We start from the raw sequence: 22,355 nt of genomic DNA, 5'->3' as shown, positions 1-22,355 counted from the left end.
AACAAAAAGATTAAGAGAATAAATGAATAATTGAGAGAATAGAGATTAGAGAATATGAGAGAATTTGAGTTGTGAGAAAAATATTAGAGTTTAGGGCCAATTTATAGAAAAAAATGGGGAAAGAAAATGACGAAAAAGACCCCTCCAACGGCTATAAAACGGCTATATTTTAAGGGTAAAAGTGTAATTTAAAAAACTAAATTAATTTTGCTTTTTTTTTTTTAATTTTTTTTTTGCCCAACCCAGCGGGTTGGCCGCCGGGTTGCGGTCCTCCTGCAGAGAGGACAAAATAACAACTCGCGGGCCGGCGGGTTGCCATTTTGCAACCCGGCCCGCCCGGGGGTTGCTGGCGGGTTGGGCTCAACCCGGCCCGCCATTAAGGCGGGCCGGGCTCAACCCTCTTTTTTTCGGGCCGGGTTAGGGTTGACCCGCCTAACCCGGCCCCTTTTTTCCACCTCTATATTTGTTTGTATTTTTAGGTTCACACGGATTACACACGTTTAGGCCTAATCATTTATAAGAAATAATAATTCCCACATTCAACAAGCCCTTATTGGATGAAAAATTAGATTCATCTCAAATTTTATCATAGTATCAGAGCTTTGATCAGCATATAAAAAATTAGAGTCATTAACTATTTCCATTAACAAGCATGACCCAAGATATATGTTTGATCACGAGAGAGAGTATTAGAGTCTCACACCTAGAGTCTTACACCGACTAAACACGTTCAAGCCTATTAGTTTATAAAAATGAGTAATCATCTCATTCAACAAGACCTTATTGGATGAGGAGTTAGACCCACCTCAAACTCTATCCATTATATATTAGACTTTTTTCATATATTGGTGAAGGAGTTGCTAATGTTCAAATGCTGCATTATTCACTAAACATCAGATATGTATTATTCCATGGCTCTATGTTTGATAGAGTGAATTAAGTGTCATGAAAATCACGTGATATCAGCGGGTAATTTGTTGGCTAACAGTGGTTTAAAGGGACTGGATTAAATTAAGAAAAAATGTTAAGTTTCCAATTTAATCTCACAATAACCTTTTCTTATAATCCTAATGTATCAGTAGATTAACACTATCACGCTAGTTCCCACTCAGTGGCGGATCCAGAAATTTCACTCAATGGGGGCAAAAAATAAACAAAAAAAATTTGTGGGGGCAAAAGGTCAAAGTCTTATAGGGGGTAAAATGCAAGTAAATATAAATATTTATACAATCTGAAGTTTTTTAAAGTTTGAGTGGGGGCCGTGGTCTCCACTCGTCATTAAGTAAATCTGTCACTGTTCCCACTACACCAAAAGACACTGCTAGAAACGAATGGTCGTTCCTTATGAAAAAACAATCATTTCTTTCATAAAGAATGGATGTTCTCTTATTATGAATGGTTGTTCCTTATTTATGAATAGTCATTCCATTGATTGTTTCTTCATAAAGAACGATCATTCTTTCGTGAGATGATGTTATTAGAAAATATATTTACTCATAAATACCTTGTTTCTTTAATAGATGGCGTGGTGTTATCTTGCGGAGAAGGTGGTAATAAAGTTATCTATTCCTTATCCATAAAGGGTTTTAAATTCAATATTGATTATAATGCCTGAAAAGAATTATGAAAATTATTCAAATGTGATTCATATTCACATATATGAATTGTCAATTTTATGTTTTAGTAGATCTCATTTATTTTTTGTCATTTTGTCAAATATATGTATATATAGAGAGAACGTACGACATTTTCCCACCCAAGGTTTGACGAAATAACACTTTACCACCCATCAAGTTTTAGAATGACACTTTCTCACCCTTTATTAGGTTCTGTTATATTTTCCATTAATATTTTATTGAAAAAACAAAAATACCCTTAATTTTTTTACTTTATAAATTTTTTTTTGTTTTTTAATTAGTCAAAAGGTCAAATATTAAAAAAGAAAAAAAGAAAAAAAAATCAACCTCACCTAAAAAGTTAGGAGTAATACTATGTAAATGTTCAAAGTTAAATAACCTTAATATTTATTTATTAATTTATAATATCATCAATATCCCAGTACTACTATTCAATAATCTACTAAATTTATAATGTTTTTAATTTTTATTAATTAATATAAAACATCAATATTTCTAATTAATTAAATAAACAAAGAAAAAAATGTATCTTTATACTTGAACTAATAAATAATCAAGTAAAGACTGATAATTAAATTTTAATTTATAGTAAACCATTTAAGGGTATTTTCATCTTTTCAATCAAATATTACCAGAAAAACGTTAACAGAACCTGATGAAATGTGAGAAAATGTCATTTTGAACGGGTGGGAAAGTGTCATTCTCCCATATATAGACGGGTGAAGTAAGATCTACACACACTACTAAAAACTTTGCCTGCACCGACAATAAGAACTATGGTTAATATTTAAATCATATGTCGACGCCTACCTTACTCAAAGTGTAATAAGAGTAACTATTACACTTCATATATAGTAAAACTTCTGATTTTAATCCTTCAAGTGCCTCAAACCGAGTGTAATAAAAGTAAGCATTGTTGAATTAATAACACCACCACCACCACCTCTCACTTTTCATGAAATATATCTAGAAACTTTTCATTTGTTTAATTTCCAAGTTGACTTGATCCCAAGAAAAATGGCAATTGTACTTAATCTTGTAAAGTTGCTAGAACTTTCAAGAGAATCGATTTTCATATCGCCATTGGCAGTCTATAAATAGAAGTTGTTTGATCTAATGAGAGAAGGGTGAAGACCACTCTGGTCCAAGTGAAGTAAGGCTACTTTTTAGAAATAAGTCTTTTACCCAAGTCCAAGGCTAGAGTTTAGGAGTTAAAAGTACCTAAATCATGCGGCTGCGCTAAATAATATAAGTGAGTGTAGTGAAGAGTCCAAATACATTTGATGTCAACTAGTCAATAGTCAGGTTTTTCACGGTCAAGGTTTTTCTCTTATCTCATAAACACACCTTTTAAAAACATCTAAAATAGACTAGTGATATTAAATGCAGAATCTCATTAAGTTTTGTGACTCCAAGGATCCACATAATAAAGACTCTTTGCTAATCTTGCTGTTCACTGAGAGCTAACACATCTTTGAGGAAACAAAATTCAAAATATATATTTGATGTCAACTAGTCAATAGCCATTATATTTTCAAGCGTATTATACTGTATAATTGAACAAGTTTGTGAATAATATAATAGATAAGTCTTCAAATAGTCATCACTTTTTATACATCGTCAAACTTCATACTTTAATTAAGTTGAAACCCAATATATATGTTTAATGTAAAGATTTGTATTGTTGAATTGGGCTCATTCTTACAAGCCCATTCCAACAATCTCATTGGTACAAGCTTACCCTCGTGGGCTCATCATGGACCGAGCCCGCCTGAAATCAACAAAATGTTTATTTTTCAGAAAATGGCCTCACACAACTCACTCAGCCTCACCTTGTACCTCACAAACTGAGATTTGTCCCACTTTTTACCCTTTCGATTCTGGGTAAAATTAATTACTACATAAACACCACAATTCATAACCATTTTTTTTATTAATTATTTTGATTTCACCTTGAAAATTAAGGTATCAAATTAATATTAAATTATAATATGCCATCATATTATTGATTTTATTGTTTAACAAACTCTTTATATATGTTGATATATATATATATATAATAACGATTCTCTTCTCTTGTCTTCATAGTGCATAATCAAAGGGTTAATAAGATATATTTACAAATTGAAACTTCGCTAACTAATTTAAATTTTTATTCACAATTTTAGACTTATTTGTAATTGTCTTTTGGAGAGAAAATATCGGACATAACTTGGCTGGTTTGAACACCCTTGTCACTGAAAAAAAATAATATTTTTTAACTGTTTGGGACTAGAACAATATATATTTAAATTTTTTGTTTTAATCCTTGGACTAATCAAGGTTATAAATTAAATTTTAATACAAAACCCTTTGTTAACAATAATGCCAAGGATAATGCTTGTGTTTCTTTGGAATTTAATTAACTGATTTTCTCAACCCAATAACAAAGAAAGCAATTGATTCTAAAATTGGACCCTTAGGCTATATCTGCCACCACCACAAACCTTTCAGTTCTCTTAAATTTTAATTCTTACATGATAAATAAACTGCTGAAAAAACTTGCCTTCTATCAAAAGAAACCACAATCTTATTTGATTATTCACCAAAATAAAACAAATCAAAATAAGAAAGAAAAGTAAAAACTATATTCCTCTGTACACATAAATCTGAATGGGTCAACCCCAAAAAGTTTTAAACCTAACCTACTTTGTATGCTAAACTTGAGCGTCGTTTCGGAGTCGCTCAAATGATCCATCACCATTATTATCACTTCTATCGCGCAACCCAACAGACGATGATTTAGCAAATTTAGACAATTTTTTTGGTGGGGTAGACGTAACCTCATCACAAACATTTGGAATCCGAAGGGAACGGGCTCGGGACATAAAAGGCGGAGCCATCCTGAAAGCCCAATGGCCGGTCTTTGGCCGGTCGAACCGTTCGTACCCAATTCCTCCACTGCCACTCCTAAAGCCCTTTCTTGTGCTCCTCTCTCTAGGAAACACCACGCAACTCTTGCTTCTTGTTAGATTCGAGTTCATTAACTCATTTCGTACCTCCTCCGGTAATCTTAATGTAAACCTCTCACAATTTTCACCCGGTTGAACCAACGAGTGACCTGTCGATTGTGATCGTGGAAATAAACCGGCCAGTCTCCACCCTGTTGATTTCGATTTACGTGGCGGCCTGTTCTGATTGGTCAAATTCACCTCTTGAGATTCTACGTCTCTTCCATGCTCAACCTGTGAAATTTCTTCACGATCATCAGGCCGCCGTTCCGGTTCATCGGAACTATTGTCCGTGTTACATACTTGAATAACGCTCGATACAATCTCACCGGGTTGAGGGACCAAATTTGCGCGGCAAACCGGGCACGTGTTGTGCGAAGCTAGCCAAGCATCTATGCAATCAGTATGAAACACGTGGCTACACTTGGGTATTAAACGCAGAGTTTCGTCATCTTCAAACTCGTTTAGGCAAACGGCGCATTCTAAGGAGCCCTTACCGATTTTAAGCCCTTTAACAGCGGAGTAGAGGAAGGTCGGAAATGTGTTGATAACGGACGCGTCGAGTCCGCGCGTAATTCTCCGGGAGCGGTAGTTGGGTCCTCCGAGAAAGACGGCAAAGTGGTCGTCGTCGTTACGGGGCGAACGCTGTGCGTAACACTGACGGATGTAGACGGAGCAAAAACCTATCAAAAAGAATACACTGATCAAAACCACCATGACAATAGCCATTGTCGGGTTGAATGTGGGCCCCGGTGTTCTAAAGTATTCCTCTGGTCGAGCACCGGGTGGCACTGTTCCGGATTGCGCAGTGACGTACGGTAAGCCATGGAGAAAAAGGAGTAGAAAGGATAGGATGCCATGGTTGGAAATCAAAAGTCTGAAAATCCAAAGACGTTGATTGTTCTTTACGACTGCCATAGCTCAAGCGAACTGTAGTAGTTGTTTTTGTTCATATTTGGGCTTTAACGACCTTAGTTTTGCTCCAAAGAAAAGCAAGGTACATCCGAGAAAGCTAAAAAAGAAGAGGGACCATAAAAAAGAGGCAAAAGTGTTGGCGCTAAATAAGCGCCTGATAGCTAGAGTGGAGAGACTGTAATCAGGCGTGAAATATAAAGAAAGTGATTTGGGTATATTGACGCGCAGGTGAGCGCGCTTGGGCGGTGCAGTGTTTCAAATTTGGTTTCTGACTTTTTGTGAGATTTTGGTCCCACAAGAGAACAGAACTTTTACGGAGACGGAGGTATAGATGTTAAGTTGACTAAGAGTAAAGGATGGTTAGGTGGCGGCCACGTAGTAGAGAGGAATGATAATTGGTGATTGGTTGGATGAATATTTGGAGATATTATTCTTTTTGAAAAATCACATATACATTAATGCACTGCGAGTTGATCCAGAAGTTTTATTGTAAGCTTGTATAAACAATTAAACATATCGATTTATCCAATAAGCTTCTAGAAGTTTGAATGTTGAATACAAATATAACTATTAATTTTGTTCTGTCTGGCAGCGGCAGTTCCCATGTCAATCGCCCACCACTATAATATTTTGTTCTTAAAAGATAAAAATTTATCCGAACCTGACCTGGATTTATATTTTATAGTTTATTAACAATTTACAATCATCAAATCAAAGTGACGAAGAGTGGAAATTTTTATTTATTTTTAAATTAATGGTCAATAAAAATAAATCTATTAACCTAATATCAGATGAAAATCACAATAAAAATTGATAAACAATTGTCAATTTTGACATGTTGAAGGGAATTTTAATACTATGACCTTTTGTTATTGGTAAGGGTTATAAAAATCATATTTAATAACCTAATATCATATAGAATTTTTTAATATAATTGTCAATTAACGACTACCATGGTAGGACGCCAAAGAAGAAAGTTATTATAAAATTCAAGCAATCTTATATTGACCGGTTCTTAGTTAGTTCTTAGTGCTGCTCAACTAAACTTGAATTGGGCATCTGATTGAATGTATAATATTAATAACGAGTGGGAATAAATGATGATTATATACTGAACAAATAATAGTATAAGACTAGGTAGGTTTACTTCTATTCTATTTCTCTGTGTCTTCGATTTATTTCACGAAAGCTTGAGCTCATCTATTTAGTCGGCAATGGCTGTCTATTTGAAAACCACATCTCCTCCATTTTAACGATGAATTCAATCCGGGGAATTATTTCACAAACAACAACGTCTTAATACGGCAACCAAGACAAGTAGTTTCTGCTATACATTTCAACTATAACAAGACAAAAGGGTTCTTTCCCGAATGCTTCATAGCCCAACTTGACGGCAAAGAAGACTGCTGAACTTTGATGAAAAGTGGAAAAAGAAATGTTACTTGTTTAACAAATTCAATTTTGTTTCTTGATTAATTATTCAGTTTGCTTTGAAATCTATGTTTTAATACGTATTTTCCTCAGAAGATACCTCACTGTGATTAGTTTATATTTGAGTTCCATCATCGGATATATTCAAATAGGATTATTAACATTAAAGTATCTCATAATGAGTTGTTGATAGTATAAGATAAACAAACAACATTAATTTGACTTGTTAAATGTTAAGTTACACCAAACAAATTCCATCTTCAAACCATTACTAATATCAGTAATTCCCACCCAAAAAAATTTAAAATATCACTTTCTCACCCAAAGTTTATATTTTCTTAATATCCAACATATATTTCACTTTCTCAATCGGCGTTCGGCCAATTACCAGGAGTCAGGTAAGAGGGTTTTTGTAGAGTGGAAGTCAGTGGACTGAACGGTGGTGACTGATTGAATATTCACCACCGGAATCAGTCAGAAATCAGCTAAGAATGAGAAACCTTAACTTTCTGTGCCTAATAATCAAAGAGAAATCAAGTGTATGAGTGAGAGGGGTTTTCTAGAAAGGAGATCAGAGGTTCAAATAGTGGTGACGGAGAGAATTTTCACCGCTAGAATCATCTTTAGTTAGTAACGGAATATAAACTTTGGGTGGAAAAGTGGTATTTTAAAACTTTTGAGTGGAAAAATGTTATTAAGGCAAACCTTGGTGGAAAAAAGGAAAACAATAAAAAAGGAAATAATATAGCATGCTTTTGTTTCAACGTTTAATATTATATGAAGACTCTGTATTGAGGATCCTATATCGGCAGCATGATTATAAATAATTAAAGGCATGGGTAATGATAAGAGTTGAATATTCCTGATTTCATCATTTATTTCGTTGAAGGTCGATCGATGTAATCAAAGTGGTTGATGTTGATCTGATCTCCCAGCTTTCCACTTTGCCAAAGGATCAAACTCCATCCAGATTTTGTTACTAATTATTCATTTCCCCAAAGAATATTACAATGTTTACGTTGCTATCACCATTCAACATTGTAGAATATGATTGAAACGGGAAGAAACTAGAAGCAAGCAAAAGGGTTTCAAGCTTTAAACTCAAACAAGAAAGCAGTGAATGCGAAACGATCAAGGAGTTGAACAAGTCTTTTCTTTCTTAGGTTGTTTTCTCAATTATTGACTGCCATTTTCAGTGGGCTTCATAATTAGTGCACAATAAGAATACAGGTGGTTGATAGAATTTGCTTTAAAATTTAAAGTCAATTAGATTGATGTGGCATCCTCATCTAACAACCACAATATGATCGTGCAAAGATCTATTTGGTAGGTAAGTTTTGTTATCTATTTTTCTGTTTAATCAGAAATTGGAGTTTTCTATATTAGGGCTCTATTTCAAACAAGGCAATGAAGTCCAACAATATCAAGCTACAAGTCCACCAGGACTACTACTGAGCCAGAGGTATTTTTAATTGGCCCATAATCTTAAATATCTATCAGTCCAACCAAACACCTCCTTTGCAGGCTTGTGTAATGGATCAGAACTTAACAATTGGCCACTTCATATCCCCTCAATTGCTTTTAGTTTTCCTGTGAAAATTAATAATATTACACTGACCACTGACCTATTACCAATGAAAAGAATCAGCTTCTTCTTCCTTTTTTACTCTCTTTTAAATTCCATGTTGATCTCAACATAAATCCTATATTTATCTACGTATTGCTGGTATTGGTGAGAAGTTTTGAATTGAATATCTTGGACTGTGAACATTATAAATTATTATAAACGACATGCTTGACATGACTAACAAATCAATCTTTTCAAGGCAATTTGTAGGTTTCGTTTTTCATTGTCGAACAAGTTGTTCTAATCGTAGAATCTCGTACCCCGGACTCATCTGAAATCTCATTAAAAATTCAGATACGTATTATTGTATTAAGATTTAAGAAACGAGAAACTCCGAGGTTAACTTTAGCAAATGATTATGAGGCCCGTGGTTTTGGTTAGCCGCGGTTTCGTTCCGCTGCAATGGCTTGCCTGCGCCTGAACGTCACTGACAAGACTTATGTGTTTGGAGTTATCATGCACGTGTACCGCAACATGTTTATTGTCCAATCGTATCAGACGAAGCTCATGACTCATGACTCATGTCATTTCAACTCTACTATTTTTTTATATGCCACCGCTGCTCAACTATTATTTCTAGGCTACAGTAACTAATAACTTCATTTACCCTAAAAACAAAATTTTCATTGATTTTAGTTTAATAACTGGAGTTTTTTAGGTATTAATTTGAATTAATTGATTCTTTCTGCCGGTTAGATATATATATTTAGTTAATAAGAATTTTTTACCAAATAATATATTAGGTATACAGGAATTTTTGTCCCCGACCCAGGAAAGCAAACAGATAACTACATGTTTTTATATGTTCACAAGCATCTTCATCGTTGGAATTAATTTTACAGAAAAGACTTTTGCGGTGTGTACAATATAATTTAAATTATTGGGAGTCCGGTTGAATCAAAATATTTTTAATGCAAAAGAAATTTTTTAGAATGTATGACTACTTGAATATATATTTGTCTCCACGTCCCACCAGATGACAAAAACCATTTAGCGGTCTAAAATAGATGCTTGTACGAAATAATTAAAATATACTAAACACGGCATAATTATATATTGTATATCGTATATAATAATTCAACGTGTTTTGACCAAAACCTAATTTACATGCATGAATATAAAAGGAAATAATATAAAACATTTTAACTCCCCGTAATTTACCACTCATGGGCAGTCCAATTGGAAGGGCAAACCAAGATGGCTTAATTTGTCTAACCATCAATCTTAGTTTGATTTTTCGCTTGACTCAAAGGTAGTACCTTTACCTATAATTTACTTAGTATCTTTACCTATAATTTACTTAGAGAGTCATATATTGCTATAGGATAACCTCCTTTAATAAATAGTTGAAGTGCATGTAAGATGATAAGCGATGTCTAACAAATACATAAAAAGACATATATATTTATATTTTTTCATCGTCATCGTCAGGGTTGTTCAAATCCGGATATCCGATCCAAATAGGGCTTTTCCTGATCTTATCCGAATTTTTGGATCAAGCTATATATTGATTCGAATCCAATCCGAATTATGTGGATATCTGGTTTTACGGATATCCGATTATTCGGATCGGATAATCGGATATCCGAAATTTATCTGAATTTTAAGATTTTCTTATTAAAATCAAATAATTCAATCCTTAAGGCTAATAATGCTCCAAAGCCATATTGCAAGGACATATGCAATCCGTCACCAATTAGAATGTGTCACATTTCATAGGAACAACATCAAAGTGAACAATAATAATAATCTAAAATTTAAGCAGTTTCAATGAACTAGAAACATAAGCAGTACTGCAGCACAGAGGAAACCCAAAGAGCAGAAATGCTCCTGTGGCATTTACATCAAATTAGGGAAACACCTTAACTTAAATCAGACCAAGCCTCTACACTCCATTCGCCATCACAGTAAGTAAACGCTTGGATGAGTACAAACCCAATCGGCACAATTTGAATCAAACTCAGCCTCCATCAACCTTGTAATAGGTTCAAAACGCAAATCAATAATTCAATACTAATGAACAATAGAAGGTTTGTAACCGGGACAAAGAGAGAAGGCACCATATTACGGTGCCATTAACATCAAACTCAAATCAACATCAAAACAAAAACACCCATCAAATTGTACCATTAACAAAACCATCACCAACAATAATAAAGAAAAAGCACCACGAAATCGCCACCAGGTATTACGGTGTGGCGGCAGTCGCACTGGCTGTGACAACAATCGATTTGGGGCTTCAATCGTCAGAGAGACTGAGATCTGAGAGTGTTCGAGCGAGAGAGAGTGAGACACCGAGAGAGTTGAGAGCGTTCGAGCGAGGAGAGAGTGAGACACGAGAGAGTGGCTGACTGACTGTGTGTCTGCTGTGCGTGTTTGAGCGAGAGAGGCAAAGTGAGATTGAGATGAGAGTGAAGTGTGCGTGTTGAGCGAGAGAGACAGTGAGAGACTGAGAGACAGACGAGATCTGGTTTGGAGAGTGAAAGGTTGTGCTTGTTTGAGCGAGAGAGACAGTGAGAGACTGAGACGACAGACGAGACCTGGTCTGAGAGAGTGGAATGTGACTCTGTGAGAGGCTGTGCGACGTGCGGGAGTCGTGACTGCGTGTTCATGTTCGAGCGAGAGCCGAGGAGAGCAGAGAGTGAGAGAGACAGAGAGTTGACTTATTGTGTTGAGTTACTGAGTTAGACTGTAGTGTTATGGTTAATTTAATTTTTAAAACTCAAAACGACGTAGTTTTGTAAAATCCGGCTCGGATACGGATATCCGATTTTTTAATAATCCCGATCCGGTATCCGATCCGAATATTTAGATTTTGCTAAATTATGATCCGTATCCGATCCAAATTTCGGATATCCGATTTTTCCGGAGCGGAGCGAATTAGGATCGGATATCGGATATTGGATTTTTTTGCACAGCCCTAGTCATCGTCAACTAGATCCATTATCTCAAATTGAGAAAATTAAACTAAATAAATCTCAAATAAAATATTATGTGAAAGTTGTCGTTTACTTATAGAAACAATTCAATTATATCCAATAATGCATATATGGCTTTTGGGATTTATCTGTATACATTTGTCGGACTTTATATTAGTTTAAAATTTCATCAATTCTTGGAACTGTTCGCGGGCTTCATATTCATTGCATTTTGCGGCACTTAATTGAAGTGGTGCAACAAAATGACGTCTTTACAGTGAGTGGCATTGTTGTTGGAATAAGATGACGACAATACCGTCTTTGTTGAAAGAAAAGATGAGCATAAACGCCTTTAACTATATGTATAAGTAGAATTAATGACATAATAGATTTTGATATGGTTCTTGTGATTAAAGTGTCAAAACGACAAGAAGAATTATGAACACCGGAATCTTTCTAATTTCTTAAATAAAACTTCTTATGTGTGATTTTTCCATTAAGCTTGATGAGTTACGAGGTATTAGATTGACTCATAATTAGTTCGACTCCACCAGTTGTCCGACTCAACATAAACTCATCGATAAATAGCTCGACTCAGCATAAGTTAGTCGTGAACAATTTGAATGATCATTCAATCGATTCCCAGATAACTTCAGATTCCAAATATTACGAAAATGATCAAATTAACAAAAATCTCTGAGTAATCACAGTACCCAATCACAAGAATATCAGAGTTATATTTCAAATCAATTGTAATCTATTTATTTTCGCTATTTCCTTTGTACAAACATCGTATATAAAACCCCTTAAATGATAAAAAAATGGGTTAGAAATTTCCATAGAATTATTATTGTAAGTTCTCACAACAAATACAAGAACAGTGGATATAAGCTCGAAAGTTTACCTCGTCGAACCATTTTAAAAATCTCATTGTCACTTATTTTATTACATTTTATTATTCATACACAACTGATTATCCGTAATCATCCAATTTCTATTATAATTCCATCAAGTTAAATTAGATCTCTCTTATTAATACGAATTTTCGTATAACAAACCTATAAAAGTAAAAAAAGAGCGCTTTTCATTCTTCTCTCTTTTCAAAAACTCTATTGTGTTATATTATATAAAAGAACCCACTTATTTATTATGGTATGGGCTTTGCGAGAAGTTAGGCCCCAGCTGGGATCCAGGAGCCTTAAATTTTCCGCCTGCTTAAAATGGCCTAGTGGATAGGTTGTACAAAAACCTGACCGTAGAGGAGGTAAACCCGAGGGGAGAATCTGAATTTTCAAAAGAGACAAAAGGAGACAGTAAGCAAGTTCCCAGAATTTGAGGTCCCCATATCCGCGGTTTCTTGAACAAGTCAACAAAACTCAGTTTTGGTTAGAACTCAATAATTCAATTAATAACAACTCGTCTGATCAAATTATAGGCGATTAATAAAAATGAGCCGTCCAATAAATTGTGGCCACTTGCGCATGCAGGTTAGAATATCTGGTGGCGTAGTTTGCGCTTGAAGCACATGCTATGGTCACAGAATAGAATGATAGTTCCGTAGATGTTAATCACAGACTAATCTTGGTGTTAAACATAAGGTATCTCATTCTCATAGGCAATTGTGTGCAGATCGAAAATTTCTATCTGTCCACACTTATTGCCAAAGTCTGTGATTAGGTGTAAGAGAAACCTATTTATTTATCACTTGAGAAATTCATTAGACATATGTATAATATTTCTCTCTTTCAATCTCTATTACATGCATCTGTATGCTTAATTTATAAAATACTGTTGAGAATGAGACGAACTTTGAGTAGTTAGCAATTGGTATAATATAGAGAATAAAAAGTCTCCTCCGCGTTACCAAAGTATGAAATTGAGTGGGACGCGGTGACTGTTACGAGCATATAATATCATACTCATAATAGTAAGCTGATTACAACTCTTTTTAGTGTGACAAGCAACATTTGATAATAATTCAAACAAGCAACCTATAGCTTTCCAAGGAGATCTCAAGGAAGAAAATGACTGGTTAAGAAATAACACGCACTAGCCAAATTGCCATGGAATCTCATAAACTAAAATTTTGTTGATACATTCAAAGGAATGCCAGTTGGCCATGGGATTTACTTCTTTTTAAATCTTTTACATTGATCTTAGTTCAGAGCATAGAATGACTTATTCTAAATTCCTAAATATAAAATAATACAACGGTGCAAGAAATATTCCATGGAAGGAGAACCCCAGAAAGAAGGGGAAAGCCCTATAAAGAATGTCTTATATTGATGGTGGGGTTATTAATTATTTTAATAATTTTTTATTTAAAATAAAATAAGAATTTGTATTGGTAAAAGTGACTAAAAATCAGAAAACAATAGTGGTCTTGGGAAGGAGAGTTAGGCACATATGTAGTCTTCATCGTTGATGATTACAGAGTGGCCCTTTGTGAAGTCACATGGATTCCTCTGGATATGTACAGACACCTGAACTAAGCTTGGCATAGCCTGTTCTCTTTCTTATAGATCTTCGTCAGAATCTCTAAGTTCCAATCACCTTTTCGTCTTCTCTCTCCGTTTATGTCCAAGCGTCCGAGTTCCGACCACATTGTTACTTAATTAAACCATCTAATTAGGCATCTCATTTTTTTTTTCTCTGTATAAAATATTGAACCGTAGATGAAAGACAATTTTGGCCTTAAATCATCAGACATTTAACCAGAATTAACAAAGGAGACGACTGTCTTTCCACTAAAAATTGGTGCTCACTTCATGAAATGGGATATGCCTATGGACCCACCTGTTTCTGTTTTTGCTACTGTTAATTTTTCTTGAATTTTTTATTCGAGTTTGTTAAACCTTGAGAACTATTCTTAAACAGTATTGCTAGCACTCTCTCCAATTGCCAAGAGAATCTCTCTCTGTGTGGTCTAGTGACTGGTCTACAATGCAATCTCACGTGCAACACGCTGTAGATTTTGTTTTATAGATTAAACATCTTTAAAGTCGCTATACTTTCTTCGTGAACTTCATAAAAAGGCTAGTTCGTTTGGTCTTTTGGGATTGTTGTGGGTGTCCGGGGCTCATTCAAGTTCATTTTCTTTCATTTAGCTAGGTTTCTTTCAAGGAAACAGTTCTCAGCTTTTTAAGTCTTCTTCTCTAACAAGCCATTAAGACCGTTCTTTATTTTCTCTAGTGTGTCTTTCGACGCGTTTGTCTGCCTCTAAGTACAAAGTGTCTCCCGGAAAGAGAGAGTGACAAGTCAGGAAAAAGTAATAAGATTTGATAGAGAGATGGCATTAGAAGCAGTGATTCATCCGCAGGACACATTTAATTATGCCTGCAAAGACTTGTACTCTCTGGTAGCTGGAGCTGGAGCTTGGGGCTATGACTTCTGTTTTAAAGAAGAACGTAAACCACTTCCTGGAGTTCTTGATCACAATAACAACAGAGAACAAGGTCTCCATGCAAATTGGGATTCCTCATCTCCTTCAATGATGCAACACACAATGGAGTGGGGTCCTAATTCTTCTCCTGAGGCCTGCACAGCTGACCAATCTCTATCTGGAGAATTATTGGCTTCAATGGAACCACCGGCAACAACAGCAGCAGGGAGGCGGAAGCGAAGACGCACTAAGAACAGCAAAAACAAGGAAGAAATTGAGAATCAGAGGATGACTCACATTGCTGTTGAACGCAACCGCCGTAAACAGATGAACGAGTATCTAGCCGCGCTCCGGTCTCTTATGCCGCCTTCTTATGTTCAAAGGGCAAGTTATAACTCTCTCTTCGCCGCAAAAAAATACCAGTATTTTTTTCTCTATTTTCTAGATACAACATTTGAGCTACAAGTTCATCAAAATTTTAAAATTTTGACTACTCATGTTTAAGCCTATTAAACTATTATTTTTGCTTCTAAAAGATTCCAAATCTTGAATGATTTCAACTCTCAAGCTTGTAGACAAGTAGTTATATAATTAATTTGAATTCTTTTAATCAAATTTCACTTTTTTCTTTTCCTGATATGCCTGTTATAATAATCAGGGTGACCAAGCATCGATAATCGGCGGCTCCATTAACTTTGTTAAAGAGTTAGAACAGCTTTTGCAGTCCATGGAGTCCCAGAAGAGGACTGCTAAAAGCCCAGGCGATAATGGCGTCTCTTCTCCATTTGCGAACTTCTTCGCTTTTCCACAATATTCATCACGTGCCACTCAGCGCAGCAATTCATTTGGCACTGCAAGTGATTCGAATATGACCGATAACATTGCAGACATAGAAGTGACAATGGTGGAGAGCCATGCCAACGTTAAGATACTTACAAAGAGACAACCCAGGCAGCTCCTTAAGATGGTAGCCAGGTTTCAAAGTCTCCGGCTCAGTATTCTCCATCTCAATGTCACATCTACTGTTGATCAAATGGTCCTCTATTCATTTAGTGTTAAGGTTAGTGATCACATATATAAACATATTTATGGTAATTACTTACACTGATCTCATTTTTAAGCTAATGATCATTTTGGCTTGGTGTAAATTGGGACAGCTTGATGAAGGGTGCCAACTGAGCACGGTGGATGAAATTGCTGGTGCTGTGAACCAAACACTACTGAAAATTGAGGAGGAAGCTGCAACTTTTATTTAGATAATAGCTAATCAAAATGTGAATATAACCCTAATTTTTTTTTTGTATTCTGTAACTGGGGTTATTTGTGTCTCTGATGATTAATGAGTTAAAGCGGTACGGGTACTGTTGCTTGCTTTCGATCAGTTACGTGTCTTTTTCGGTCCTTTGAGAATCCTGCGTAGTGTGTATAACATTTGTCCTAACTGCCCACTGGGCTTTGGACCACTCAAATCTTATGCCGTAAGCTTTAAGCCATATATGATCAGCTGCGGGCAAGCAATAGACACCACTTACTTTCAGTTGCATGCATCTTCAAAGTTTTATATTTAACAAGACAAAAATATCCAAGTCACCAACACGACTTCTCTTGTTCTCTTTACAGTTTATATATTATCACGAGTCACGACTTCTGACCTTCATATTATTTTGGATAATATATACCTTTATTCTGGAGATCCATTTGGGTTCACATATATCTGCTCGCTGTATTTTCAAAGTTCATTTTTAGTTTTTTTTTTTTTTTAAAAAAAAAAACGAGGCTTACATTACATACGTGAGGATCGACTTAAATCCACAGTGCCATTCTAAATCTCAGCTCTTTCCTGGAAGACGCAAAGAGAATTTAAGTTTCCTATCCGGCAAAATGTGTGGTGTTGTTTCCTTTGAAAAGGCATTGCTGTTTGCTGCCACTTTAAGATCTTATCCTAAATTCACTTTCCCTATTAAATGATAAGGAAAACTGGCTTTAAATCAAAACCTTCAATTATTAGTGGGTGCCACAGGCAAATCCAACATAATTCAATGGACCTTCGCCTTTTGTTGAACGAATCTAGGTGATTATAGATTTTGTTTGATTAATTATACAAATGATTGATGGGAGAAATTGATTTCTGAAAAAAGAAAATTAAACAAAAGAAAAGCCAAAAAGAAATGACAAAAGCGACTGATTATCTTGATCGAGACCTTCTTTCTTGAGATAACTCTATCAAGCATCATTCATAGAGTTGAAATAATGTGTAGAAAGTGGGGTTTAATAAATGATACACTGAAGTTGTGCCGCAGCTTATTTTAAAATAAATTTATATCACTCGTAATGATCCATGAGATTCTTGTTAACACTTTAGGGGAAAAGGAGAAGCTATAAAAGGCATCTAGGAAGGAGAAAGACGACCTATAGCTGCCCAGGCATGAGCATGAACAGAATTAGAAGAGCTAAAACTCCATTAACACTTAGCTTTAAAATTGAAACATGTGTTAATTAGCACCTTGATACGTCGTTTCTTTCCCTTTTCAGGGTCCCACGGTCAAATATATATAGCTGTGTTATATATGATAATGGCTGTTTTGGCTAATAATTCGGTTCCATTTTTTACAAAAGAAAACGGTAATTTTGTCCAACCAAAAGACAAAATTTCTTTTACGTGGAGAGGAAGTGCATGTGAGGCAGTAACGAAGAAATTTCGTGAATGAAATGATTTGGATGGCAATAACAGCTAGTACCATGCCTATATTTCCACATCTTTTCATTCTCATGATTATGTTTCTGGAAAGTCATTTATGTATGATTCTGGAATTTGAGCACATAATTGCAGTGCTGAAAGATGAAATAAGTGAGAACAAATAAATACACGCTTTTATATGGATCTATTATTAATATAATTCAACCAGAATTAATTTCTAGATTAATTAACTGAGCGATGTCTCGTGTTAGGACTTGTTATCGTTGACCATATCTCTTTCCATTGGATATATATGATGGGTTGTGGTGGTTGATATGCTTAAGTTGGGTTGAACGTGCTGTGTCACGGTCTTCCAGTTCCAGATCTGGTAGCTAGAAACAGGCAGATTCATGACCAACAAAATGTATTACATTTATTATGCAAAGAAATCACGTGAACGAAAGATGCTCCGACCTCAATTTTGCATAAAGATTATGTCTTCAACCATCCAAATGTCGTCAAGAAGGTAGACTGCGAGTATTCAAGCTCGATTTGTGAGGGAAATCAGGGAGGGCTTCAACCTTCAATTGTACGGAGAGAAAGATGAATGCCAATATTTAATTTGGTTATTATTTGCTTTTAATTCTGAAATTTTGGAAGTGTGTTATGCCCTTAGTACATATACACACATCAAACCATTATACTAGTATAAGCATGTGGTAAGACTTTTAAGTGAGCTTATTATCACGGGTTGTGAGTTTTACACCCAAAAGACAAACCCATTAGGTGGAGGGACTCCCCTCTCTTATAAGCCCAAGACCTCCTCAAATAATGGTTTAATGATACTATTCTACCCACGAACTTTTAAAATACCACTTTATTACCCAAATTTATATTTCGACAGTGAACAGAGAGTATACTTAGTCCAGACTGTTGGGTCTTTTGAAGAGGGGAGACCGATGAGTCTTTTAGTAGTAGAATGTTGGATTTTAGTAATTGAGATTTATTAGAATTTGACTTGGAAGGGGCGGATGCGCAAACCTTAATCACTCGATTGCCTGCGATTAGCGGGGTTGGTGAGAGTAGGATTTGAGGGGTTTCGGTAGTGAACAGAGAGCACACTTAGTCTAGACTGTTAGCGCTTTTGAAGAGGGGAGATCAATGATTCTTTTAGTAGTGGAATGTTGGATTTTAGTGATTGAGATTGATTATAATTTGACTTGGAAGGGGCGGGTGCGCAAACCTTAATTGTTCGATTGCCTGCGATTAGCTAGATTGGTGGGAGTAGAGTTTAAGGGGTTTTGGTGAGTGATGATTAAAGAAGAGAATAATGGTGGTGTAGGTCAAAACGATGCCAAAATCAGAAATGAAATATAAATTTAGATAATTAAATGTTATTTTAAAAGTTTATAAATAGGAAATTATCATTAAACCATTATTTGAATTGGAAAAAAGTCGTTTACTCTTAATTACCCGGTTGAATCCAGAGTTTGTTGGTCCAACTCAATAATCAACCCATTGATCTAGTGCATCTATTCCCCACCAATACTGCTGTCTTATATGGGCTTAAAGGCCCAGCTTCTTCATCATTATTGAGCCATTGATCCTACGAGAAGACTGTTTCACACATTTAGCTTTATAAATTACGCATAAAAAAATAAAACAGAGATCGGATATAATGAACATTTTATTTTCAAAAATAATAATTTAGAAAAACCATCCGTTGTTTTTTTTTTTTTTTCGTAAATATGCTATCAGACCCGAGTCACCGGAAGTTACAGACCCCTGGGTTGTGAAATAGTGAGGTGGTAATTTGAAATTTGTATTTTGTGAAGAGTATGGCATTTCAATAATTGTACTAAGATTTGACAACACAATTCCCATCTGTTTTACTTGGGATAACACTTCCATGTAGTTCAAAGCCTCACAGGCTACTGCAAAACTTACAAACAAAATTTGGAAATCAGGTGAGTCATGGATGAATTAGCTTTCCTCCTGGCGTAGCAAATTGTATCATCAGTCCTGACAAGTCCTTAACCACTCAGATCTTGCAAGTCATGGTGTGGTGAAAAAAAAAAAAAAAATTCCTACACCTGGGCAAAATTTAGGTAATATATCTGGTCTATGACCAGGAAGTGTATAATTAAATTGCATGCTAACTTGGTTTTCAATTTTCGGCCACTATTTTGAGGAAATGAAATCATTGTTGCCACTTAATAGAAGGTTAGCCATCAAATCAAATAGGTGGGCGTGCACAATCATCTTTAGAGTGAAGATGAAGAGAAATAGTTGATTGGTTGGACTCCAAATAAAGAAGCTAGCAAGGGATGAAAACCAAACCAATAGAATTAGCTAACAAAGGTTTGGCTTGTTACAGAGCCTGATGCTTTGGTTGGTGCCACTAATTAAGAAATTAACCCTGCATTTGAAGCTCAACCAAACAATAGGAACTTATACAATTCTTTAAATAAAAGGATTTTACGTTTTGCTAAAAATGAGCCAGAGTTATGAACAGCTTAATTGCTCTCTATTATACGGATCTGCAATTAAAATCGAAATGAAAACATTATCTACCTGAAGAAAAAATCCTGAATACCAGAGGGTTGTCACATAATCCTAAAATGATATTTAATCTGGGGCGTCAAAAGCCCTGCTTATTAACCTCCAAAAGAAAGGATATTATACATCCTGGAAAGAAGAACGGCTGCATTACTACAATTCACTTGTTCCGACTAGCTATAAAGTTTGCGACAGAAATGTCAATGTTTTCCATTGTGCAAAGAAAACGTTAGTATCTGGTAAATATCTAGAAAGTAGAGAACTTGAAAGATGCAGTTCCAAACCAGTGTAAGGGCTGGAACATATGCAAAGATTGATTTTCACGATTTTTAAGTAAAAAATTGAACACCTATAGGTGATATTACCAAATGCATGAAAGGTTTGGAGAAAAAGAAACAGTCTTAGTCGAACCAATTGTTTCACCCGTGTAGAAACATTTCTTACATACACTACAAATTAATTAGGTTTTCTCTTTTAACCATTTGCTTACATAATCTGAGACACACCAAAAAAAAAAAAAAAAAAGGCATAAACCTGAAAAACAAAAATAAAGCATATTGATATGGTAGGTATCCGTAAGTGGAAATGTTACCTTCTCCTCAAAGGCAGTGGCTTATCTCCTCCTCTATATCACACATTCACACCAGTAAACAGAACTTATTCTAGTTCTACTTCAGAACTTATGTTGGAGCTTTTGTTTGAAATTTATTATTCTGAAGTAGCTTCACCTTCTAAACAATCCACTACTATCCCCTAGCTCGTTTTCTCAATCCTTGGGTTATGTACTCGGTACAGAAAGCAGACTTAAATGGACTGCTTACACATAGATTGTGTATGAATCATCTTTGCCTTGCAAAAATAATGCCTCTATAACCAAATATACACCACAGTGAGGTCGTTATATGGCAAGTAAAAAATCTTCACAAGGGAAGAATTGCATTTAAGTTCCTATTTCGTCTAGATGACAGAAACCTTCCGCTACAAGAGAAAGATCTCTTCATAGACACGGGGCCTTTATGCAGACATTGCCCAATTGAAGAACTACCCGTCAGTCTAGACATGTTTGAATACGCACCATCTTGCTTCAAAACAATAGCTGAATAAGATTTCTCAGCATCGTTTGTTTGATCAAACGAACAATCTCCTGGTTCAGCTGGGCAGAAATCAGACAAACCAAGACATATGATCTCAGCCAATGAAGAATCCAATGAAACAGACCTCCTAAATGCTTGTACATCATTCTTCACAACCTTAATATCGCCTCCTGAATTATCAACTGCTTCTAAAACACCATTCCCATTAAAATTCTCACCATCCTTCAATACTCCTTCAGCACCAAGGTGCAGTATCTCATCCTCCTCTGTTCCTGTCCTGTTTTCACGAACACCCTCACCGTTTCTCTCCCGATTCTCCCCCAACTCACAATCAATTTCTGAACTCTCAGCATGTGTAGACTCAATTAAATTAGAGTCACCCGAATTTTGGTCCACGGTAACCAAAGGAGAAGCACCAGTTTCAGAGACTATATAGGCACGACACATGGGACAATTAATATGAGAACTTAACCAAGTATCAATACAAGAAACATGGAAAGCATGATTGCACTTAGGCAATAGCCTAACAGTCTCATCTTCTTCAAACTCATTCAAGCAAACGGAGCACTCAGTTCCTTCAATCAACCCCTCACCTTTCTTGTACTTACAGACGGTAATCGAATTTATAATAGACTGTTGCAACCCCGCGGTGGTGATGAGCCATATGGGGTGATCAACTCTGTTTTCATCAAGAAACTCTTCATCTCCACCTGGCTGCTGAGTCCCATTATTTGCACGCTCACGACTCTTAACTATGACAGCATAGAAAAACATAAAAATGAAGAAGGTGGCCACTAAACAAATAAATATGATCAAATAAGGTGAAATTGTGAGTCTATGATGATGAGAAGGAGGTGGCGGCGGGGGATAGTAAATATCTGGAAAAGGTTCACAGTTATAACCGCAAGCAGGATCACAATAATATGTGCAATCTATAGAACTATTTGATGTTTCTGGGAAGAGTTTTCTGTGTTTCATTGCCATTAAAGTGGTTAAAGAGACTATGCAGGAAAGTGAGAGAGAAATGCAGGAAGATGATTGTGAGAAATGAGTTGTCTTGTTTGAATTGCAAGAGAAGAAATGAAGGAACTTAAGAAATGCTTTGAGTCAATTTCAAAGGTTAGT

The 22,355-nt window shown here is 35.6% G+C and overlaps 3 protein-coding genes across 3 annotated transcripts; 1 reads left to right on the top strand and 2 right to left on the bottom strand.

Annotated features, from left to right (window-relative positions):
• Nucleotides 1-4,183: 4,183 nt before the first annotated feature.
• On the bottom strand, nucleotides 4,184-5,730 carry LOC116125843 (RING-H2 finger protein ATL34-like). The gene has a single exon (XM_031411551.1). The coding sequence runs from the start codon at nucleotides 5,543-5,545 to the stop codon at nucleotides 4,334-4,336; it is 1,212 nt and encodes a 403-aa protein (XP_031267411.1). The 5' UTR covers nucleotides 5,546-5,730; the 3' UTR covers nucleotides 4,184-4,333.
• Nucleotides 5,731-14,405: 8,675 nt separating this feature from the next.
• Nucleotides 14,406-16,194, top strand: LOC116125842 (transcription factor bHLH96). Its single transcript, XM_031411550.1, has 3 exons — nucleotides 14,406-15,284; nucleotides 15,559-15,960; nucleotides 16,058-16,194. Exons 1-3 carry the CDS (start codon nucleotides 14,808-14,810, stop codon nucleotides 16,154-16,156), a joined length of 978 nt encoding a protein of 325 aa, XP_031267410.1. The 5' UTR covers nucleotides 14,406-14,807; the 3' UTR covers nucleotides 16,157-16,194.
• A 2,982-nt stretch (nucleotides 16,195-19,176) lies between these two features.
• On the bottom strand, nucleotides 19,177-22,355 carry LOC116125839 (RING-H2 finger protein ATL54-like). The gene is made up of 2 exons (XM_031411546.1): nucleotides 20,729-22,355; nucleotides 19,177-19,194 (listed from the first exon to the last, which is right to left on the bottom strand). Exon 1 carries the CDS (start codon nucleotides 22,212-22,214, stop codon nucleotides 21,057-21,059), a length of 1,158 nt encoding a protein of 385 aa, XP_031267406.1. The 5' UTR covers nucleotides 22,215-22,355; the 3' UTR covers nucleotides 19,177-19,194; nucleotides 20,729-21,056.

Source organism: Pistacia vera, unplaced genomic scaffold (genome assembly GCF_008641045.1).
Source record: "Pistacia vera cultivar Batoury unplaced genomic scaffold, PisVer_v2 Contig172, whole genome shotgun sequence".
Classification (NCBI taxonomy): Eukaryota; Viridiplantae; Streptophyta; class Magnoliopsida; order Sapindales; family Anacardiaceae; genus Pistacia; species Pistacia vera.
The sequence above is the reverse complement of the archived record's forward strand: the minus strand, read 5'-3'. Positions and strand labels throughout refer to the sequence as shown.